This window comes from Acanthaster planci, linkage group LG15 (genome assembly GCF_054643075.1).
Source record: "Acanthaster planci isolate LZ-2023a linkage group LG15, COTS_SCS, whole genome shotgun sequence".
NCBI classification, from domain to species: domain Eukaryota; kingdom Metazoa; phylum Echinodermata; class Asteroidea; order Valvatida; family Acanthasteridae; genus Acanthaster; species Acanthaster planci.
Genome location: NC_141791.1, coordinates 12,594,271 through 12,617,380, shown reverse-complemented (window position 1 = coordinate 12,617,380; position 23,110 = coordinate 12,594,271). Strand labels below are relative to the sequence as shown.

The 23,110-nt window shown below is 43.7% G+C and overlaps 1 protein-coding gene and 1 long non-coding RNA gene across 2 annotated transcripts; one reads left to right on the top strand and one right to left on the bottom strand.

Moving 5' to 3' along the window:
- The first annotated feature begins 1,462 nt into the window (after positions 1-1,462).
- Positions 1,463-18,534, top strand: LOC110981507 (metabotropic glutamate receptor 2-like). The gene is made up of 3 exons (XM_022239118.2): positions 1,463-2,729; positions 4,086-5,779; positions 15,408-18,534. The coding sequence occupies exons 1-3, from the start codon at positions 2,351-2,353 to the stop codon at positions 16,080-16,082; spliced, it is 2,748 nt and encodes a 915-aa protein (XP_022094810.2). The 5' UTR covers positions 1,463-2,350; the 3' UTR covers positions 16,083-18,534.
- Positions 18,503-22,913, bottom strand: LOC147796704 (uncharacterized). Its single transcript, XR_015427823.1, has 3 exons — positions 21,521-22,913; positions 20,988-21,121; positions 18,503-19,239 (listed from the first exon to the last, which is right to left on the bottom strand). It is a non-coding gene; the product is annotated as an uncharacterized LOC147796704 (long non-coding RNA).
- Between the last annotated feature and the right edge of the window lie 197 nt (positions 22,914-23,110).

Here is a 23,110-nt window from a genome sequence, read left to right as displayed (position 1 = left end):
CCGCTTAGAACGGCACTGTTTAGAACTCCACTATTGCGTAAGCCATGTGACAGACAGGCTATTAACTGTGACCAGGATGGCGTCAGCTAATTTTTTAAGTCTGTGATTGTCTGCAGACCAGAGTTATAATGACTCGAGTCAGTGACTCTACTCGAGCCGAGTCCCGACGGGTAGTATATGACTCACCTCGACGCGAGTCATCGCTACCAAATGACTCCACTCGAATGCACATGCCCTCAGAAGGCTTGACCCGAGTGAAAGCTAATAAGACTCAAGTCCCAAATATAAAAGCAACCTTCTCTTGGGAAAACTATTTGTAATGACTTAGGGCGCCAGTTGGGAATCTTGACGTCATGTCGAAAAATACGCATAACTTACTTGCAGCCGTCTTTTGTCCTCTCTCCGTGGTACCAGCCTAAACTTGCAGACAAGGTATTTTCAGACTGGGTATTCTAGAAGCTAAACAATTATTGCAGGTAAACAACAAACAGAGGTTTGTGGGTGTAGGCGTCCGCGTGGTTTAAATCGTGCCTTCGTCTGCTGTATGGCGATCAGCTGCCACCGACTTCTTCTTTTCATCCAAAGTCAAATGTAATGTGGCCACATGTAATGTGGTAGCCCAGATTTTATCAATGTCCAAATTGACTGTCTGTCTCTATTTTTTTTGTATAGTACATGCTCAAATATATGTGACTCGAATTGAATTGAGCCTAGTACTTGACCCGATTTCTTTACCTAATGAGTCTCGACTCGACACGGATCACATTGATTTGACTCGACATTCACGGAATGTTGTGACTCATTTTAACTCAGCTTTAGACATAGCACCAGCGAGAGTATTTGCCTCAGCCAAAGGCTCTGTAAAAAGTGTCGGTGTTGGCCTCCATAGATGTCAAGTGTCGACATCATGCCCCTCGCCGTCAAACAGTACATGCTAAGCACATATAATTTGCAGCCTTTTGTAGGTTGCTGGTCTCTCACTCTGGAAATGTCCTTGATCACAGAAAACATTTCTGGGTTGATTCATATTGTGGCTTTCTTGCACAAGCCAGGAGTCGCGTTCTCCACCGTCACATCGAACAGCCGAAGTCGTACAGAGGAAAGCATTTCTCATATACATGTAGCCAGAAAAAAACAGAAACAAGGTGCCATTAGCGCTAACATTTACATCGTTTAAAAAAAAACCCAAAACAGATTAAACGCTTTGAAATTCAGCCATAACTGCGCTATGGTAGTCAACACATATGACACTTTTTACGCATGACTTTTTTATTCATTAAATGCACACTAGCTGTGGCGCATTTGCGTGATCACTTAAATGGGCGTGTTCAGGAGTACTTAGACTTACACGACTCTTTTCAATTCTCTCTATGAATTGCCCCTTGAATATCTCGGCCATCATGCCTAGACTTTGTCATGCAACCTTTTTTTTGGGGGGGGGTTTCCAATGGCCCAGATTTCTATGAAATGCGGATGAAATCCATGTTCGCCGGGTACTTGACAGTTGTGTTTGCCTCCTGTCGTTACAGCATCTCAGCGCAGACCTTCAAATGCAATTACGGTGATGTGCGAAAACAAGTTCGGCTGAAAGCTGACATCTGCGCACACTCACTGCACATTACTGCAGTACGGCCGGGGAAGTTCATCACGGCAACACCACGGACAGCTGTCTTGTACATACACGGAGAGCAGAGTCCGCTGTGCGAACGCCTTCAATGAATTGCCAGTCAACGGACCGCGGGCAGACCGATAGTTCGTGGCAAGTCATTACCGGCGACCGTCTCTTTCGCCGGGAACTCGCCAGTCGGGGACCCACACGTCATCTTCCTCTTTCCTCGAAGGTACACCTTGCCGTTAAATGCAAAGTGAGCACACGCGTCTTCAAATTTGCGACTGCGCAATCGACAAGGTCCAACGATTAAGCCCACATCACTCTTCATTACGTAGAAAAAGAGAATGCAAACCATTCGCATCCAGGCCAACGAAAAGGGTGCATCAGAGCTCATTATTTGAAGATGCCGTGTTAGTAGTGATGAGGCCACACCGACAACTTTCGTTTGATAACGAAACATGTAACAACATGTAGACATGTAGACTTGACAAGATAAATCCCCCATCACATCATACTGTAGCCTTTTACCTGAGCCAACTGGAAGCCGTCTAGTTAATGGCAGTTTCCTACCTTGAACCTTGTGTGCGATTTTTTTAAACGTCATACTTTCAAGAACCTAAATACGGAGGCGTACCGGAGGTTCACCACAGCCTGTGCCATGGATCGTGTTCAGGGGTGAATTTTGTAGTACTAGGTCTTTTCACGTTGTTGCTGGACTTAAATGATTTTTTCGGCATCATGAACACTGGGTTCTGCGTGGTACTCGCTTTCAGTATCTTCCTTGTAGTCCACACGGACTCCATATCGCCAAAGGTCTACGAGGAGCCCGGCGACTACATCATCGGTGGCCTGTTGCCTGTCTTGGAGGAGAACTGTTTGTTTCTCCGGGAGTTGGAGACCCTACACCGGCTGGAGGCGATGGCCTATGCCGTGCGGCAGATCAACAATCGCTCAGACATCCTGCCCAACATCACCCTTGGCTTTCGGATCTACGACACTTGCTCCCGCGAGCCCACCACCGTGGCGCATACGACTCTCTTCATCCCAGATGCGAGCATCAACTTAGGTGCTACAGCTTCGTGCGAGGATCCTTTCAAGGAGTGGAAACCAGTGATTGGTGAGCATTATTTCTTTTCTAATCATTTTTTGTTGGATATGCATGATTATACTTAAAACGGAAGTAAACTACACAATAGTTGTTGGTTTGTTTGGGTTGAAAAGCACATTAAACAAGACTACTGCGTAAAATATATGAGACTTAAGCAAAATGACAGCTTGACCTTCAGCAATTCCCCCCCCCAAGCAATATGGCAGCCCGCATTGGGAGGGAGTACGAAATAGCCCTGTGGCTTTTTTTCTGAAACCAACTTTAGTCACTAACGACACACAATGAATTGGTTGTCAGCGAATGGTTGTAGGACTTTACTTCCTTTTGAAAAAGTCCCTCTGTAGCCTATAGCGCAACTAAATTGTTGATTTTCAAATCCAAACGTCAGGTACTGGCTATCGGGAACACTAAGAACTACATATCGTTTCTGGACCAAAGTCCAACATCAAATCTCTTCCATATGCACATAAATTTACTAGTAGATACTATTAAAAGTCGATAGAGTCACTTGAATAACTTGACATGTATCCCGTGCGCATAAAATGATGGGTGTCGGTTGCACTTGTTGACCCAAACCCAACAACAAATCTACAGAAAACGCAAAAACAACAGAATGAAACAACTGCAATCCCGATGTTTGAAAGCCTTTGATCTGGTAGTTTTTTGGCACATATTGGCTTATATAACCCTTTTAGAAACGGTTTAGGTTAGTTTTAAGCCAAATTAAACGCCTTACGCTGAAAGTATTTGATGTATAAACCCAACTATCATGGCAACTAATCGTGTTAGCCTTTCTCAAAGCTCGGGGTGTCTCCTCATCGTTTCAATGCCAGGCTCAACTGAAAAAAACCCCAACGTTTGAACTTGCATGATATTGTTGAATGTTCCTCGAGGAAAGCATGACTCGAGATATTGAAGTGGGAATTTCAAATTCAGTGACCCGAAATTAAGGCGAAGCAGTAAACATCGAGGAAGCCGAGACTTTATTTTTAGAGCGCGTAAAAACGACATGTGGTACCGCAAATTAGCCCTCTGGTAAAGAATCCTGGTGAGGTCGAGCGCGTCGATAAATATGTGTGTCAAGGTAATGTCAAGATACTTTCGTGCCCGTTAAGATTTCAAGCTCGTGAAATGCCCGTGTTTTCTTGTAATCTTTATACAAGTCTATGGGGCTTCGTGCACCAACAAGCCTTCGGTGACATGTCGTACGTGTGCATAACAGTCATTTCGCAAATCTCCTTGCTTCTATTGACGCACGGCGTTGAAAGCACAGACCAAGGGCCTTCGAGGGTCTCAGGGGATGTATTTTTGTCGCCGGTGAAAAGAAGTTGGTACTGAATTGTAAGTTTGTTTTTCTTGTCGTAGGTGTCGTCGGGACCGAGAAGAGTTCAACCGCTAAAGCTGCGGCGCAGCTGCTTGGTGTTTACAAAATCCCCTTGTTGAGCTTCTTCGCAACTGCGCAGGAGCTAGACGACAAAATTCGCTATCCGTACTTCTTGAGAATGATCCCATCGGACAAACTGCAGGTGAAAGCTGTCGTCGCCCTCATGGAAGAATTTGGCTGGAACTACGTCTCCGTCATCTACTCCAGCGACAGCTACGGCCGGGACGCCCTCGCCAGCTTCCAAGAGGAACTGACCTTCAAATACACCATGTGCATCGGCGTCCAGTTCGAGATCGACACGAACACCCCTTCAGTCGTCGTAGACATTGCAGTCAGGGAGATCTTGGCCCGGGCCGACACGGCCAAAGTCGTGATCCTGTTCACGCAGGCCAACCACGCCAATAAGGTGCTGGAATCGATGACTAGGATGAACGCCAAGGGGAAGATTCAGATTATTGGCAGTGATGGTTGGGGGATGAGCATGGGGGAGATAAAAAAAGGAAACAGGGAGATGGCTCGTGGCGCAATCAAGACACAGTTACCGGACGAGGAAGACCTAGATTTCGAAGACTATTTTATTGACCTGATGATAGCGAATGACAGCACACTCCCTGGCTACAAGAACCCCTGGCTTGACCAATATAAGGTGAAATACGCCCTCGATTGTGTCGTTGGACATGGATGTGACAAAGTGTATGGGCGAGGATTCAGCGAGCCTAGCGGCGTGTCTCGAGTCATTGATGCTGTGAGGGTGTACGCTTATGCGTTGGACGAGATGGTTTGGGACTACTGCAACGCAACCACAAATTCAAGTCCGCCATGTAATATCAGCAACTTGGTTGTCGAAGGGGAAACATTTTTTCAGCACATGACAGCCGTGATCCAGCCGGGATCTCGCTATAGTTCGATGTTCGCGCACTCCTCCGGGAGGGTTATGCAGAAACGGTACGAGTTGGAGGTAATCCAGGAGCACAACGAGACGCAGTACGAACTGAAACGCATTGGGATATGGGATTTGCTCCACAAGTTGACCATCACCGAGCCCAATATTCCATGGGGTGTGCCAGGGGACCAGGACGAGTTCAGTTCCCCGCCTTCGTACTGCAGCAAGCCATGTGAGCCTGGGTACATCAAGACGGGGATAGGTGAGCGCCAATGCTGCTGGGAATGCACGCCGTGCGGCCAGCGCGATATCGTTGTGAACGAGACGGTGTGCAGCCCCTGCCAAGACAGGGAGGTCCCGGACCAGTCACGGCTCAGCTGCGAGCCGGTGGAGCCACTCTATATCCACTGGGAGGACCCTGTCGCTATCGTGCTGGTGGTCATCACTTCCCTGGGAGTAGTGGCCACCAGCCTGGCCTTCCTGGTATACGTCCGCAACAACAGGCATCCGCTCATCAAAGCTTCCAGCCGGGAGCTGAGCTACCTCATGCTCCTCGGGGTGCTGTTGTGCTACGGTATGGTCTTCGCGTTCTTTGGCAGGCCCAGTGTGGCCACCTGCTACGTAATCAGGGCCGGGTTCATGCTGGGTTTTACCTTCACCTACGCACCTCTCTTGACTAGAGCAAATCGCATTTATCGGATCTTCAAGGCCGGAAAGAGATCCACCAAGAGACCGAGTTTCATCAGCCCGTGGTCTCAGGTCGTCATGTCCTTGGTGTTAATTCTAATACAGGTGAGTTGAACGAACTCGCCCGAATATAGGTCTCAAAAGCCTCTAAATCTGAAGGATGCTTAAGAAGGTCAATCTGCCCGAGCAGGAGCACTCCCTCATCGGTTGAAAAGAGCCACACTGGTCGCAGTTAGAACCAATGAAGCCCAGTTGCTAGGAAAATTGCACCCCTCGTGGTCCAACTCGGAGCCCATTATAGGAAGAAATTATATCGTCAGTGTCGTGCTGGCAATGTTCAGTGTATTGCTATTCGATCAAGTGAGGCCACTTTTTCAACCTTTCGATCTTCATATCGTGCATTATTGTGTGTTGTCATTCATTCATCACCATTCACTTCCATTGTTACAAAACACAAAAGAATGCAGGGTCATCACGGTAGCTCCCGGACTGTTACACAAAACGGTATAAAAGTAATGAAATCGCGCATCCACAAACGTAAAAACTACACAAATGAAAAGGGAACATCGTTTCACGCTAGGATGTTGACTTTCCACAGTACGTTCAAAAGGCCTCCTTCGATAAAGTCTTTACGTAGTTTCTCTCGTCTTTGTTAAAGGCATGCTCGATATCGTTGAACTACCTCCTTTTTCAGAAACAAATAGGGCACTGCAAAACTACCTCATGTTGACACAGACTCCCACAAATTAGATTAAGGCGCCAAACAAAAATCTTATTATTTCGTTACTGTTATCTCTTTTCTTTTTCGCATATATAGGCCTGAAAGCTCTCCCCTTGTGGAAGAAGCCAGTTCAATATCTACACCGATGCAGATATAGATGCAGATGTATGTCTTGTGTTTGGGCTGGCGCCCTGAAATGTAGCCAAGGCGCATATCCATGCCATCCCTTTCAAAACAATAATAGCCCCTTCTGGACAAGATTTAAACGTCCAGAATGTTGTATCAGGCAATGAAGTCGTTTTTGGCGTCACAGGTCATTATGTTCCATCGTGCCCTCCTAGCCTGCGCACTTCATTGTGAGGCAAACGTTATATTTGCAATGTGACTCTCCGACTCTCGAAGATGCGCACGTAAACAAACAGAGCTGTCGAGTTTGACATGCTTGTTACACTGAGCACATTTTGAATTCACCGATTATGTTGCAAAGTAAACTTCACAGTGTTTTTAAAAGAGTGCAAGTCTTCCAGCAAACCGTGGGCTTGTATGCGTTGTGGCAATTAAACTTTGGCTTTCCGTACACTGGGCGCGAAACGAGACGCACTTTGACGTTGAAACTGAGACAAAATTGTGTTCTGCCCACACAGCACGAAGGCCGGTTGAAACGCCGTCCCGTGCACGAACTGCGGTGAAATTATTAACATCCATTGTTCCGTGCAGCCTGAAAACGTGCCTTGCTTTACACTTGCTTGGTTGAAGGTCCACCGACGTGCGGCTAGACATGTCCCAGGGCAATTGCCTTCAAGAGAGCCTGACCAAGTCAAGTTTTCAGGTTTTGTCAAACATTTTTGTTGGCTGTGCGCAAACAATCTGGGCCCAATGGCTAGCGGGAGGTCTAGTAAGGTAAATGATCTTTTGTGCCAGCATTAAGAGACGCAAATGAATAAAATTCTTCAAACTGGAATTTTTAAAAAGGTTATTCTATAAATTTGGGATCAAATTTTTCCTGGTCACTGTCGTATGATTTTTAAAATGTTGAATACATTCTTTAATTGCTGGGAATAACTAAGTATGGTAAATTATCTGCTAAACGAAAAAAAAATAGTGTGAAGTTAAATTAGTCATATATTTCTTGTCAAATGGTACAAGTCAGGTGTAACAGGGACAAAAGAATTCGGGCTCCAATTTTACAAAATGACCCACAATGCCAGGTTCGTTGGTGTATTGACTGCTGAAGCATCGATCGTTTTTTTTTAGCGCAGTGTGTGTAAATAAACCACATTTGCATCACGACACGGCCAGACAGGTTAAACATCACCATATGATGAACATTTACATGTAGTAATGAACTTGTCCCAGACAACCCTGAAGGCTTATTTGCTTTATTCGTGCAATCGATATGCGAGCAAGAGCCGTTTGAATGTAAGATAACTAACAGTAGAATAAGCATGAAGGAATGTAGAATACGCCACTGTGTGGAACGACTCGCACAAGTCTATTCTGAACAATACCTGGCAAAAATTCCCACCAGTTTTAGTTTTAGACAGTTTGAGGGGTTGGTTACCTTTTGGTTTGCTGCGATCTCGCATTGTTGTTGGTCTAACTTTTTTAATCCCACAGACATACAAACACGAAGATCGCCAGGTCTTATTCAAAACTACAGGGGTTTTTCAAGATCTGCGTAGCGCCCGAGTAAAATCAAAATGGACAAATTCACCCCTCGATATGGGGAATTTACGCATACTTGAAGAATTCCAGTCATAAAATTCTATGAAGCTATTTCTTGATTGTAAAAAACCTCTATTTACTTAATCTGGCTCCTAGGGATTCAAAACAATGCGGTTCCAAGATCTGAAAAGAAGAGTTAGCAGTACAAAAGAGACAAAAAAGTGAACGCATTTTGGGAGTACATGTGAACAAATGCAGGCGATGTAAGTGCGTTGCGCGTGTTGGGTAAATTGGCACTGGACGCTCTGCCCGGCATCTGTCGCTTCGCTCAATGTTTGCCCGTACTTTTCAAAATCACGGTTTTGCGCGCAAGACCGGCGGTCTATGCGTTTATGTGTCTGTGGTTAATCCGCGCTGAGCTGAAGTGCACCCTCACCGGCGAAAGAAAGACAGGCTGGCACTAAGTTTCCAAGCAGGTTCTTGCACTCGTTCGACTTGCACGCGAAGGCCATACATTACAGCATAAATTTCTCACCGTTCTCCGCGTTTTTTTAAATTCTTCCGATATCTAAAGTGTAAAACGCGCATAATGTCGCGCGCCTGTGCGTTGAGTTGGCACCAAAGGATCGTCAATTGCATTTACAGACACGCCCTATTTTGTTCCCGTCCGAAACGGGTACCATTCCGTCATCAAGGAAGTCTCTGACATGTTCGAGTTCCTTTCCTTTTCAGCCTTTTTTCGTCCAGACTAGTAAAACGTTGGCCAATTTTGAAAATTACAAATAATTTATGCTGGCATTTCTTTACCATCGTGCTTGATTGAAAGGTTTTCTAAGCAATACTCTTCCGAAGATTGTTCAAGCCTTCACATTTTCATTACGGAGAAGAATCGTACAGAGCAAACATCGCTGAAGTACTAAGCTAACATTGTGAGCTCGATAGCCCAACTGCTGTTTGTGTATCTACTGGTAAACGAAGCCTTGGCCTCTTGAAACTTTATTGTTAATGACACAAATAGGGCGGCGAATGAAAAACTCCAAAATGGCGCGTGACGGGAAAATTACCACGAGATCGGGGGTGCCAGGACCTACGTACTGCGCTTGTTGTTACCACGAGTACGATCTCTTGCATTTTGACGCACTGCATCGTACTGGCTTGTCACTGTATCACCCCGTACTCGCGCGGGTGGCCGCGTGAGTGGCACAGTTTGCTATTTGCACCAATATATGGGATCGTTGGGATCTTTTCTCGACGCGCCATTTATTAGGCAAAATGATATAAGCGTGCGTACGTAATTACACCCCCCTTCCTGAGTCGAATGGCAGGCTCGTCAAAATCAGCCCCAATCAGTAAGATTAAAAACAAACAGATCGCTAGGTTCGCCGCAGGACTTTCAAAGGAACAACCGAAATATGATCAGTGTTCTGGAGCCTGCTTGGCCCGTAGCGAGAGGTAAACCCTCCGTCCGCTGCCGGGTGAAGGGACAATTCCTTTTAGTGTCTTTCCCAGCAAACCACTAATATGCTGCGTAAAGAAGACCGCCAAACCTTCCACCGACCACAGTTGACCCATTAATCTTCCAATTTGTGGTTTTTATTACATCTCTGAGGCAGATGAGTCCTGGCCAAAAGAGAGGGAAAAATAAAGAGGAAATATATTCCGCTCAAGGAAAAGTCTTTTTTCCCACAGGCGTACAAAATTGCTTGTGAAGTCTCTTCGATGTCGATCCGGGAGTTTGCCCGTGCTTGTTAAGGGTTTGAGTGACACGTCGTATCCTGCTCGAACAGGGTCCCACATTTTTCTAGTTCATAACAACGATCAGACTCCACATGAACACACTGGTGAGAAGTAAGCTATGCAGCTGCCCAAAGTAGAAAGCAGAATGAAAGATGCTCCCACTTAATGCACAACCCTGTCTCCGTTTGAGACTCATCTCTAAATCAGAAAACATTGTTTTGTGTGACGACGAACAAATTATTCCAAACACGCGCGTTTCCTAAATTGGAACTTCTCTTGGGCAGAACGACGGGCAGGTTTTTTTTCTCCACAGCGTAATCATTTTCTGGTCTAGTTATCTTCGTCTCTTGACAGCAGCGACTGCAACACTTATGTTCGCTCACGCTTGCTGGCTGAATTGAAACATGAAATTGAAGCTTTCTCATGTCACTGACCTAGCGAGTAACAAGTTTTACATGTTGCAATACAGATGTCCTTTTTACCACAAAATACCATAAAACCACTCTTGTGACGTCACCCTATCCAGTAAAGTGTCGATTATTCTTAAGAATGTACAGTTTGGACATTCTTCAAAAAGTGATAGATCAAACTTGACTTGATAGATACAGGAAAAGCATTTGTGACATTAAATTACAACGTCAAACACGGTGAGAAACGCTCTCAAAAATAAAAACGCTCTCAGATGTTTTAGACGTTCAGTACGGTTAACAGTCAAATTTTTAGATTTGACACGGTAATATTTTATGTTGAGATTAGCGATTTTCAATTAAAGTGAACCGCTCCTTACTTTGCACTGTATAATGTTTTTAATGTGTCTCCTTCATTTTTACATACCCCTTCCACATTAGTTTCATTTTAACATATCATTTCCATTTAAGTTTTAGTTCCTTTTTTTCCATTTTAATTTAGATTTATATTCTAATGGTTACGTATAATTTTTATTATTTTTCTCATTTTCCTTTGTGTATTTATTTTTTAATTCACATTTAGCCACTTTACTTTCGGTTAAACCTAAGTTTTAACTCTTTCGCTGTTATTAAACAATTTCAAAAACAACAACAATCACAATTTCTGGACAATAATTTTGCAAAACAGATTAATCGTTTAGAGACTTACGTATGATACTTCCCAGATGAATGAGATGATATTCCAAATGCATGTGTTTTCCAAACGAAAGAATTTCCTTTGGCGACTGAGGGATTTCCAAGAGTAAACATGTCCTTCCAAGGTTGTAAGCGTAATCTTCCTTTGAAGAGGCAGTGAACTGAAATTCTCAAATCAGTCACTCGATCGAGAAACCTGCCGGATGGTGTAAAAGGTCCCCAGCTCCGTATCGTCATATCGATAGCCTTTGCTAACTTAGCATAGGGCCTATTTCCGCTACTAACACATAGATAGAAATCCATTGGGACCGTAAGGCAGCGTGTGTGCCGTGCGATACACTGATGGTGTCTACTGCATGTCTGTGTGCAACTTCGTGTAAAGCATGTAGGTCTGTGAATGAAAAATAGTTGTGCACCCAGCCAAGGAGTTACTCAACGGCCTGGGAAGGAATGAAGCTTTTATGTACATGCAAATGTACATAGCCAGCCAACGCTGGACAGATGATGGAATTCATCTCACTGCTCTCAAAGCATCAGTAAAGCCGTTTTGTTCTTTTGTACAATATAGACAATAATAGAGGAGGGAGGGACGTGGTTTAAGTCGCGTCCTCGCCCATTCGAATCAAAGAATCTCCACTTTTTCGCCGTTTTTCCTTAACTTATCTGTGATATTTACTCCACGCCTGGTATTGAAAAGTTCAAATACCTTTTTGTCTGAGTAACGTTCTGCTTAAGTCCTCTCTGTGGATCACATGAATTCTTCAAAACACGGGTCATGCAGGTGACACCAATTTTGGCCATTTCGACGGGGACTATCGATATTATTAAGAAAGTTTTCAGCTGTGAAATAGGTAGTAGCTCTTCTTTTGTGGACCTGGACAAAGTAAGGGATACTTTGCAACGCTTGAATTTTCGATTTATTTCGAGTTGTTTGTTCTGCTATTGGTTTGTTTTTTCAGGGATGGCGACAAGGACAACTTCGTTTTTCAATATCAGTCTTTTTTGATCATCTATGTATCGCATCGCAAATCACAACATATGAGAACGCGATCTTCCAGAGCAAATTTCGATGCGGCGCACTACTTTGTTACTTTCTTGATTCCTGCACTACCCCATTTTTTCCTTGTACACAAGAGTACTTTCATATGTTAAGCATGTAGTAAGGGTCTGTCACCAGTGAGTACAACATTGGTACAGCATTGGCCCTTACATACGCCGACTCGGTATTTTTGTCGCTACATATTCGTGGATGAAGCTCGAAGCCTATGTGCAAACTCGATGCACGAACACGGAACACCTTCTCACAAGTACATTAATATTTTGTTAATGTTGAGTGTTATACCGATGGCATAGGTCTAAATTACGATATTACGGAAGTGTGTCTTCTACCGGTGGCACACTCGACAGACTGGAAGCGTAATGTGAACATTTACAATTTCCTTTCTTTGTAAAATTGCGCCGAGTTGGTTAATATTAGCGACACGCTTCCGTCCATGATTCGTCAGCAAGCTTAATTAATGTCAAGACTCGAGTGGACCACTTCCTAGTTGCTTGATATGAAGGCGACATGTTTCCCAGTTGTTATGAAATTTGGTTTCACAATAGTACATGTGCAGGTTTTTATTGTGCCCATTATTAACTGCTCGCCATGGCGATGGCGTCTGCATCCAGGTTTATTCTCGCATCGTTATACGCATGCGTGATATAAACGGCTTTCGTAATGATTTGACACATGTCATTATATTTTAAGAAAAGTGTTAAGGATCAAGTTCCTTGTGTTTTGGCGGCACTATCCTACGCGTAGCAATTTGAAAAAAAAATCAAGTCAAAACAATTCTGATGCATTCCTTGATAACCGATCTATAAGGTATTTAAGGAGGTTTTGATATCCGGTAGCCCTTGTAATGGGCCACACTTCATTTCTACATGTATGTACAGGAAGCAGTGTTTGAGAGGAGAAAAGTCGCGTGCAGTAGGGAGGCAATAACACTGTTTGCTTTTACGTCGCCATTTTTAAGAGGCATATCAACTTTTGCGTAACAGTTGATTAACTCATACTGGGCTGTGGCGTGCTGAATTTGATTCATATTTATGCGATTCTTTGACTTCATAGTAGTATTATATTTGGGAATACTTGGAAATATTACCAAGCCAGTCAGCCTTATTTGCCGGTTTTGATTTTGGGTCTGGTGAAAAACAGAAGTGAATCGCAACAATATGCGCCATGAAGAGGTTACCGTAGCGAGGCAAACAAGCTGTTTCTCTAGCAATAATGAGAGAGCTGATACGTAATTCCGTGCCTATTATAATGTATTATTGGCACACCAGTAAAGGTGGCATTTTTCAGCGATTGCGTCATTCGTTAACCAAGCTGGGTAGTCGGATCGGGTGGCACACGACAGAGGCTACAACCGCTTCTGAAACCACACGATTGAAGTTGAATCTTGGGTGTGGATGAAAATTTTTATTTGTCAGCCTTTTAAAAGCAACACTGCATACATAATTATGACCAACGGGCTGCAAATTTCAAGATAATAATTAGCAAGATGTCAGCTGTCCTTGTTTACTGAGCCTTTTTTCTCTGGCATGACCTACTTTTTTATTTGTTCAATGCTGCTGCTTCACCTAAGTTTAACTTCCGCAACTTAGGAAGTGACAAATTAAGAAAGTAGTGTCTCTGGAAGCTGATGATGAAAGAGTTATTAAAGAATTAATTTGCTATTAGTGGGATAGAATGGTGGCCATGTTTCCTGTCCATCCTTGTTCCCGGAGCCCTTTCTCACGCTGCGCCGCAACGCTCGCCTTGACGGCTTACCGCATTAGGCCTACAGAGCCTAAATTGAGACATGTGTAAAGTTTATTAGGATTGATCATTGTGAGCATTTCTGCCCGCGTATAGTCAAAGGGCTTGTCCAATCAAGATTCCAGGCCTAGTATCTGTGGTGTAATGACAGAGAATTTATTGTCTGACACATCTTACTCTCCAATCAATAAAACGCAGTCCGTAAGTCTGTAGGGCTCTGCAACTCGTCGGTAATTTGATAATCGCGTCTCTAATAAACAAGGAGTCAAGACTTGCAATCTGGAACCATGCCTGACAAATGATTTGAGCCAATAACAGTGGCACTGCAGTCAGCAACAGAGCCAACACAACCCTAAACGTTTCTGCTCATTTTACTGGAAGATTATACCCTTACGTTCGTGAGATAGTCAGGGGGAGATATACATCGCTCGATTTCCCCTCTCCAGGAGTATTAATTTCACGGCGCGATCCGCTCCCCTCGGAAGAGCGGACGCTCGACCGGTGCCTTGCATCGCTGGATCGGTAGTGCACGAACTGTTCCATGCACCATTTCCATTCGGCATCTATTACAGTCTTGTCTCTGTCTTGTCATGGTGTGTAGAAAAGTACAAACACGGTGGTTTTAAGGTCAGGGAATGGCAAGAAGGCATTCATTATCGTCAAGGCACGTCACCCCGCCTCAGTGACGAACACAGTTCTGTAACCGTTCTTTAATCCCAAACACGAACCAGAAGTAGCTGACCATGAAGTTGAGTGGTTTAGCACAGTACCTGCGGCGCGCGGGCGATACTAGTTTTTTTTCTAATGCATGTATATAGAGTTCCAGTGCCGTGTATCAGATAAGAAAGCCCTTTGCAATTGGCTGTGAAGGGAAAATTGGGGGCAACGGGTGGGGTGCTGGCACATACGAACGAGAACAGACTTTCTCAGTTCTTGTGTCATGCGCTTACTGGTAGGCGTAGAGTCGTTACTGTATGTACTTTATATGTCACTGATACTGCTTGGGCACTCTGTTCCAAGAACCGTAATTACTTCATATATCAGTTCCATTTTCACCATTTGCAAGGTGTTCTAAATCGACCCGCACACATTCGATAGCGAGCACACAGCCAGTCCCTAATTTATGGACGCTTTATCACCGATACTGCACTTACCATGCGTTCCCCAAATGGCCTCGTTTTAAGGCCTCTCAAGCAATAATGAGCCATAAGCACATGAATCTTAACATTCACAAGAACATTCCACTTTTTTAACCAGACGTCGGCGATGAATGCTGTTTTCCAGCCGTTGACTTAAATTCGCTCTAAAAAGGTCCACTAGCAGCTGAAAGCATTACCATTTCATCAAATCCGTTTAAAAATTAACCTTGCCTTTCGAATCCAAATAAAGTAAAATGCAAAGCATCAGCTCCTTTTTCCCCGCCACTGCACCGTGCACAGAAGTCTCACCAGACTTATGCACTGTCCCGGCTGGGTTCTTGGATCTTTCTTCCCTTAAAAATCCCTGGAGCAGCACGTCGTAACAAATACATTCATTGTAAGACTTTTACGTGATTGCGTGGCGTCGAGATTCGGGCCCCCACCTTTGATTGAAAACAAACTTCGGATTTTCTTTGTCAGATAGAAAACTTTTAAAGTCTTACTTTGCCGATTGCAATGTTACAGCATGTTACATGAATTAATCTTCAAACTCTCTTTTCTGCAGCTCGTAATCAGCACAGCTTGGCATATCAAGGAACCACCAGCACCTGTGGAGAAGGTGCCCCAACCGGGCCAGGTGGAGCTCATGTGCAACATCAGCAACGACGAGATGATCATATCCCTCAGCTACAACGTCATCCTGGTAGTGCTGTGCAGTGTGCACGCCTTCATTACCCGGAAGGTCCCCAACAACTACAACGAGTCCCGCTTCATCAGCCTGAGCGTGTACACCACCCTGGTGATTTGGCTGGCCTTCATCCCCTGCTACTTTCTAATCCCGGGGGCCGTGGTGCAGCTGGTGGTCATGGCCGTGGCGCTCATCATCAGCGGCAGCATCACGCTGGCCTTCATGTTCTTCCCCAAGCTCTACGCCGTGCACTTTGTGGCCGAGGACCACGTCCACGCGGCCGCCACCTACCGCGAACCGGGCTCATTGACCAACAGCAAAGCGGCTGGCGAAGGCAGCAGTAGCGACAAGCTGGCCGCGTTGCGTCGCGACCTCACCAGTACGGCCCGAACGCTGATCCGCAGCTCTAGCGTGGCGCCAACCATAATGAATGTCGCGTCACAGATCGACCTGAGAGGCGACCTTGCTTTGACAGATAATGTGATACAACAGAGAAACTTCCAGTCACTTACTCCAACCCAGGCTTTAGACCCAAACGACATGATAAGTTGAACTGGTCCTACATCGACTACAGCAACCCTTGAGTCAGCATAAATCAAATAACCATAGGGTTGTAGGCCCCGAGCAAAGACAGAGGGCACATGGCACGCATCCATTCTTCGCACTCACCAGATTTCAGTCGTGCGCGCGAACTAAACGTAGTGCGTGTTCGAGTGAGAGATAGGCTTCTGCCTAAATGTCCGCTCACAACCAAAACTGCATAACGGCGATGTGTCCTCGGTTACCAACTTAGTAATGTTTTTGGTGGTTTAACTTTGACACAGTTTTGTTGGAATCAAATATCTTCCTTTGGAGCCAAACATCCCATACACGTAGAGTGAACTGTACGCCCTATGTACAGAGAATTGAAACATATATCTCTCCATTGTGGAACCAAAATGGTGGATTATGCTTCATTTCACCTGGACACTAAGCACACAATAGCTGCATGCTGCACTGCACAAATAATGAACAGCCATTTTGGTTCTAAAGTTTGGACTTGGCGCTCAGACCGGTTCCCGTCCCGTTCGTAGTTTTCAGACGTCTTACTGACGTCCTCTAAACCTAGGGACCAGTGGCGGGTAATGAATCCGGCAGAACCCTGCTTATTGCAGGCCTATGTAAATGAGGAAACGATGCCCTCTCAATGCAGAAATTAGGCAGGAGCTTATGGCATATTTTGCTATTTCTTCTCCGTAACCGAAATTAACTTCACCAGAAATATTTTCGCTCCATTATCTAAAATTGAACACAATAACATTTAACCTGACTTCAACTCAACTCGGGGTGGATACCATAGACACGTAAACGCATAGACTGCCAGGTCCTATTCAAAACTACATGGGTTTTTAGTGATAAGCGCGGCACCCGACTAAAATCAAAACTATGGGAAAATTCACCCCTCAGTACAGGGAACTTACGCACAGTTGAAGAATTCCAGCCATAAAATTCTACGAAGCCATTTTTGATTGTAAAAAAAATCATCTATTTACTGAATCTGGCCCTTAGGGATGTGCACTGCACATAGGGTTACATGCATTGATCGCCGTTTACATGGAACCACGGAACAGGAAGTTAACGCGCAACTTCAGCGATTGTCCAATGCTGAGAGCCTGCAAATCGTGGCGCGTCCGCTTTGTGGCGAAATCACTTACGAACTTGATACTTTTCAAAATCACGGTTTTACGCGCAAGACCGACGGTCTATGTGTTTATATGTCTGTGGCGGATACCAAGGGGCAACCTCGACTCTGTGGGCTGCGTGCGCGTTCCTTCACTAGCATCGCGTTAGATCGTGCAAGGCCTTGTAAGAACCAACATGGCGGTGCAAGATCGTACGCATGGGAACGAGGTTGACCAAGGGTGAATTTGCCCACGACTTCGGATTTAGTCGGGTAATGTCTCGGCTACGGTACCCCGCCATTGTTTGAATTGGAGCTGTCCGTCGAAGGGTTTATGTGTCTGTGGTTTGCACTGTTAAATTGTGCCACCTATCGTTAGCTTGGCAGAGGGCACTTCAACTTCACAGCATTCATCTCAGTGTAGGTTGATTTTATATGTTTTGATGGTCTGCTGAAGTCGATAAAATGATTCGGCTGACAATAGGGAATCCTCAACGTTTTAAAAGTATGCGTGAAACAAGAACCCGTAATGATTTTCTAGATATTTTCCCTACTTTACAAAGCAAACAGATGATGGTCGTGTAAATTATTGTAAATGTCACAAAGTGAATTGATTCAAACAGTCTATGAAGTTCCTCTTGATTTACTGGGCAATTTTCTCGTCGAATTATCATTTCGGAAAATTGTAAAAGCGGGTTTGTCTTATTGTACCTTGGTGGGCATTTTCCACAACTAAGTAAACAATGAAACGAATAGTACCTGTACATATTTGTGTTGCATGAATACTTGTAAAATTATTTAACCGAGCGTTACTTAATTAACACTTTATGAAGTTCTGCACAGCACTTCCTTAGCAAGAATTTCAATTCTCACAAAAAGTATCTGCCTTTACAGGACAAGATTGTTTGTTGTCACTGTAGCCAATAGAAAAGGTCTACTTTGATAACTACATGTAATCAGTACTTGTTATTAAGCCATTTAGACGTCATCATGAATTCACGATTTTGGAAATCGTAGTCTTTTCATCACGATAATATACTCACAAATACAACGTTTTTGCATCATAAGAAAAAAATAAACAAACTGCTTGTGATAGACATCGGTACTTCATTTCTACCATAAACCCCAGCTTTTTTTTATACATGTATATACACTTTAGAACAATCTCAATAGTACATTATGAATAGGCACATGTACAATAATTATGAATGTCCTTAATTAAAGTGCATACTCTTGAACACTGTACAGATAAAGTGCACGTATTTGCCGTTAGTAAATGCAGGGATACGTCAATAATAATATTGTACGTATTATCATAATATAAATGATCGTGGAATTTTCCTACCGGTGACGCTCACAGACACGAGTCATTTTTGTTGTCTTGTGAATTGAGATCAGTTAAGAAAAATCCACCATTAACTTTTGATCCGTGAATGAGACAGACAGACTGTTGACTGCAGGGGGGGGGTAATCATTCGCCGTCGTGTGACTTCGGTTCTGACCCATTATTAAGACCTTGCGTCTCCGTGTGAGACTGCAAAATTTACCGAATGCTGATCGGCCCACGATGTGCGGCATTCTGCCGAAGACCAGCAGGCATGAGAGGGGGCAAGGACTGATGAGCAAACAATTTTTTAGTACATTGCAGGAATGAGAGCACTATTTCTACAAGAGACCTGGCTTTGGTTTGTCACAGCCGACGTAAAGCAGTGGCTGGCAAACTATGGCTAGCCGTTAGCACAAAAGGGAGAAAAATCCTGAAAGTGTAAAAAAATTCACAAATCAATCAAATTCAACACTACAATAATGCAGCAAATCTTGTTGTTTTTTTCGGCAAAAGCTAGTATCAGCTTGACTTGATTTAACTGCAAACTTTTGCCGCTTGTGAGAAATGGGGCTCAGTTTTGAATACAAAAATAAGGTCTGAAGAAACACGGTTCTTACAAAGAAGGGCGCCCCAGCTGGAAACAAGGAGACACCTCCCGAGCCTCTTTAGTTGTTGAACCACGACAGAGGGCGTTTGAAGTTCAATCAGCAATATCGACTGAGCTGCAATGCGACAAGACGTGACATAATATTATGAATGCGCTATATCTGATGAACCCATATGCAGAAGGTAAACATGCATAGAGCCGCGTGTATGGACAGAATTACGACATCTTTGTCAAAACTGACGACGGTGTGCCCCAGAGTACACAAACAGTATGTATACAATAGTTGAACCTTCTACTTGTGCACATAATGAACAACAATTTTGTTTCCAAAATCTGAAGCTGGCGCTACCTTCTCTATACAGCTCCGCATCGACATGTACGACAACGCCCTCTTGTGACCAATGAAGGAAGGAAGGTTGAAAATGTAACAGATAGTGAGTCGTGTTTCGATGGACAAGAGAGGGAGTTTTCTCTGACCAAACACATCTCCCTTATGGCGGCGCACCTCCAGCACATGGTTACTGTATCTGACACAGGCATACTGTACTTGCTGTGCAGTGGGAACTAACGCACACCTATGCAAGTCGCCAGTAAGCAGTTCTTTAGATGCACTGCTGACATTCCCATCAGTAGCCAAGTAAAGCGAACCCAGCCTCATGTACATACGGGCAATTGACCTTATCCATAGGTAGGCTTGAATTGGAAGCGAGGTTAACAGTTTTATTTTGGGAATCTAACAATAAAAATGAAAGCACTGAAAAAAGTTCATTTAAAGATTAAATTTGCGACGATGAATAATTAAAGATTTGTGATTTTCTATACCTAAATGTTTTAAATCAACATTTGAAACAAATGAAAGTGCGACACGGAACCACAAATGGTATGACACTACTCCATATGACAGATTACATTGTAAAAGACAGGTGCAGGACACACATCAAAAAGATGCTTTCGTGGGGATAAGGTCTTTCTCGTAAAAAAAAAATTACTACCAGTTGTGTGTTTTAGGTGTGCACTTGAGGACGGCATTGCAAAAATTTCCAGAGTTGAGAGTACTTAGGCATAGAGCAGATTCACTGTTAGCCAACCACCGACCTGAATAATCTGACTGGATAGCGTCTGCCCATATCTCCGTGCACAAACAAATTAAGTCTCCGGATCGTAGCTCAATTTTTGGCGCCCTGTAAATTCTGAAGGCACTGTCGTACTCAGTGCATAGAGATCAGTGGAGCCAACATAATAGTAAACCATGCAAGAACAGGAATATTTCACTGTGTCTTTTGGTAAGCTATACATGTAATTGCAAAATGCTATGTCGGACTAGGTTGGAAGTTTGCAGAATGCTCCCCCCCAAAAAATGGACGCCGCCAACTTCATGCTATCAAAGTGTCAATTCAATCTGTCGCTGCGTGACTGTGAAAGGGAGATACCAAACTCTACTTTGTCCCGCTTGTCAAGTGGTAAAATATAGCCCTTTTAATACTGAAGACGTAGGGGGCTTGCTTGGACAAGATGATGAAGGACGTACGTGCTTAAACCGTGGTTGCCTCTCGACAGAGGGCTTTAATATTCCCTGTTTAAATAATAGTTTCCCCCACACTTGAGCCTTCTGAAAGGGCTGTTGCTTTTTGAAGAGCCTCTTCTGGTTAAAAAGATTCTCAATAAGGACTGGAAAACCTTTCAAGAAAAAAAAAAACACCAAACCAAACAAACAAAAAACAGGTACTGCTTATCTTTTTTCCATTTATTCAACAATGTTCCCTTTCCCTATTCCTCTTGCACGAAGATGTATTAAATCAGGAAACCGCCGCTACTCAGGCGGATGTAATGTTCGATTTAAAACTGGTATACATTAAACATTACCTGCTAAAATCCCCGTCATCTGATTGGTGGGTCGTTGATCGTTATTCGTTCTATGTTCAACGGTACGTACCCATCGAATAGAACTTCGTCTTTCCACTTGACTGATCCTGCACCTATTTCATATATCTCATTCCCTGTAAGAAAGAGGAAAATAATATTGGGACCGAAACCAGTCTAGCATTGAACGCTATTACATAGTTCATTTAAAGCAAGATATGGGACGGAGAGACCCCCCCCGCCTTTGTGTTGGTCATTGTTTGATCGAAATCTCAGAAATTCTTTACAGACTTTTGGGGGGATGTATTAGATAACAATAGTCTAGAGTGTGTATAGGGATTTAACAGGTAAGGGGGGGGGTTACCCCTCCGTCCCATATCTTGCCTGGTATAACTTAGTTGGTGGCGCTTCGTGCATTATTAAATAAGGAATGTTTCACAGAAGTTGTAGCCCGGGTAGTTCAAACTCCTTCTGTGTCCTTCCTTCATGGCAAAAATGAGTGGCCCATTTCAAGATTTCACTACATGCATACTTACAGTGTTGGGCTACGAAAATTCGGACAGCTGCCCGCTTACATCAGAAGCAGTGATAAAGAACGGCCAGGGAATCTATTTTGACAAGCTGTAATAAACGTGTGCGTCATGGCTGATTACACAGACGGTGGAGACTAAAGAATACCCGCATTTTCGGTTGCCAGGAGCAACAAATCGACAGCATTCATTATCTCAGAAGGACGGGTTATACTTACTATTCATCTCCAGGGGAAAAAAACCATCGGGGATTTTAAAGCTGCGTACTTGCTAGGCCTGAATTTTGCCCAGCTACGAAGAGGACATTGCTGCTTTTCCAGTTTTCAGGATACCGGTGGCAGGCGGCACAACTTACTTGATATATTTATTGCTGTTAACTTGCTTTTGCTTGGCAGGCATTTTCTTGAGTTGGCAAATGTTTAGGAAAATTGCCTCCTGATTTCCTCCATCGGAGCAAAGAATGAAATGGGAGGTGGGTTGGTCGTGACATACTACACCAACGCCTAGGACAATCAGTCTACCATTCTATTCAAGATATAACACACACCATTGCCTTTTATGTTGCATTTCTGTCTGTAAGTTCTCATTTGAGACCCAATCCGTTCGTAGAACTTGAAATCGGCATGAAGGCTCGTTTAAATCCTATTGCTCTGATTCAAGTTTGTTGAATTCAATTTTTTTTTAATTTACCGACAACGAATATGATATACCTTTACAACAAAGAATGAATACATTACTTGTCGGGTCAAAATGTCTTGTTTTATCAACACCAATCGTTACATCAACGAACTCGCCATCAAAGTGTTATATAGGAATAAATATGCATTTTTACGTGTGTTTTACGAGCGCCTCACCGCGTTCACCATCTTATTTATGAAATCCTGCACTGCAGACATCGTCTTCGGGCGCACAAAGTAATAACTCGCTTCTTAAATAGACTTGACGTGACCTTCCTATTTCTTCAAATAGAGACATCTCGCTATAATTGTGACAACGTTCTGTTCGTAAGAGTTTGCTCCAAAAATCTAAAAAAAAAAAAAAAAAGCCAGGAGCGCCCGAATCGTTCGTGTTTTGTCAAAGGAGGGCCTTTCATTATTTTGCCTTTTGCATTTCGTCTCAAAAGAATAAACTGGGTAAGGCTAAATTATTTCCATCACCATTTTGGTGCTTTTTAGGGGCCCTAGTTCACAAACAAAATGGGTCAGTTTTACGACGAATGTTTTAATGTCTGGAGATACTAAATACACTGGAAAGGGGATAGCTTTTATGAATTTGAAATTCAAGTCAGTTGTATTTTGAGCACATAGGCAACCCATTTGTGTTTGTTCAGTAGTTAAAAGCGCTCTAGGCGCCTGCTGCACACCGCGCTCAAAATGGGGCGTTGAAAGCACATAGGCCTACCGCAGTTTTGTAGTTTTTTGTTCTGAAGGGTGGCCCAAAAACCAAATAAAAACAAAACAAAGAAAAACCTAACCCAAAACAGGATATTCCGTTTTGTTACTAAATCAGAATCTTTTACTAAAAGACGTCATTTTTATCCCATGATGTTCTGTCCAATGGGATTTACCACAGCGATCAAGTGCTGTGTTTACGCCA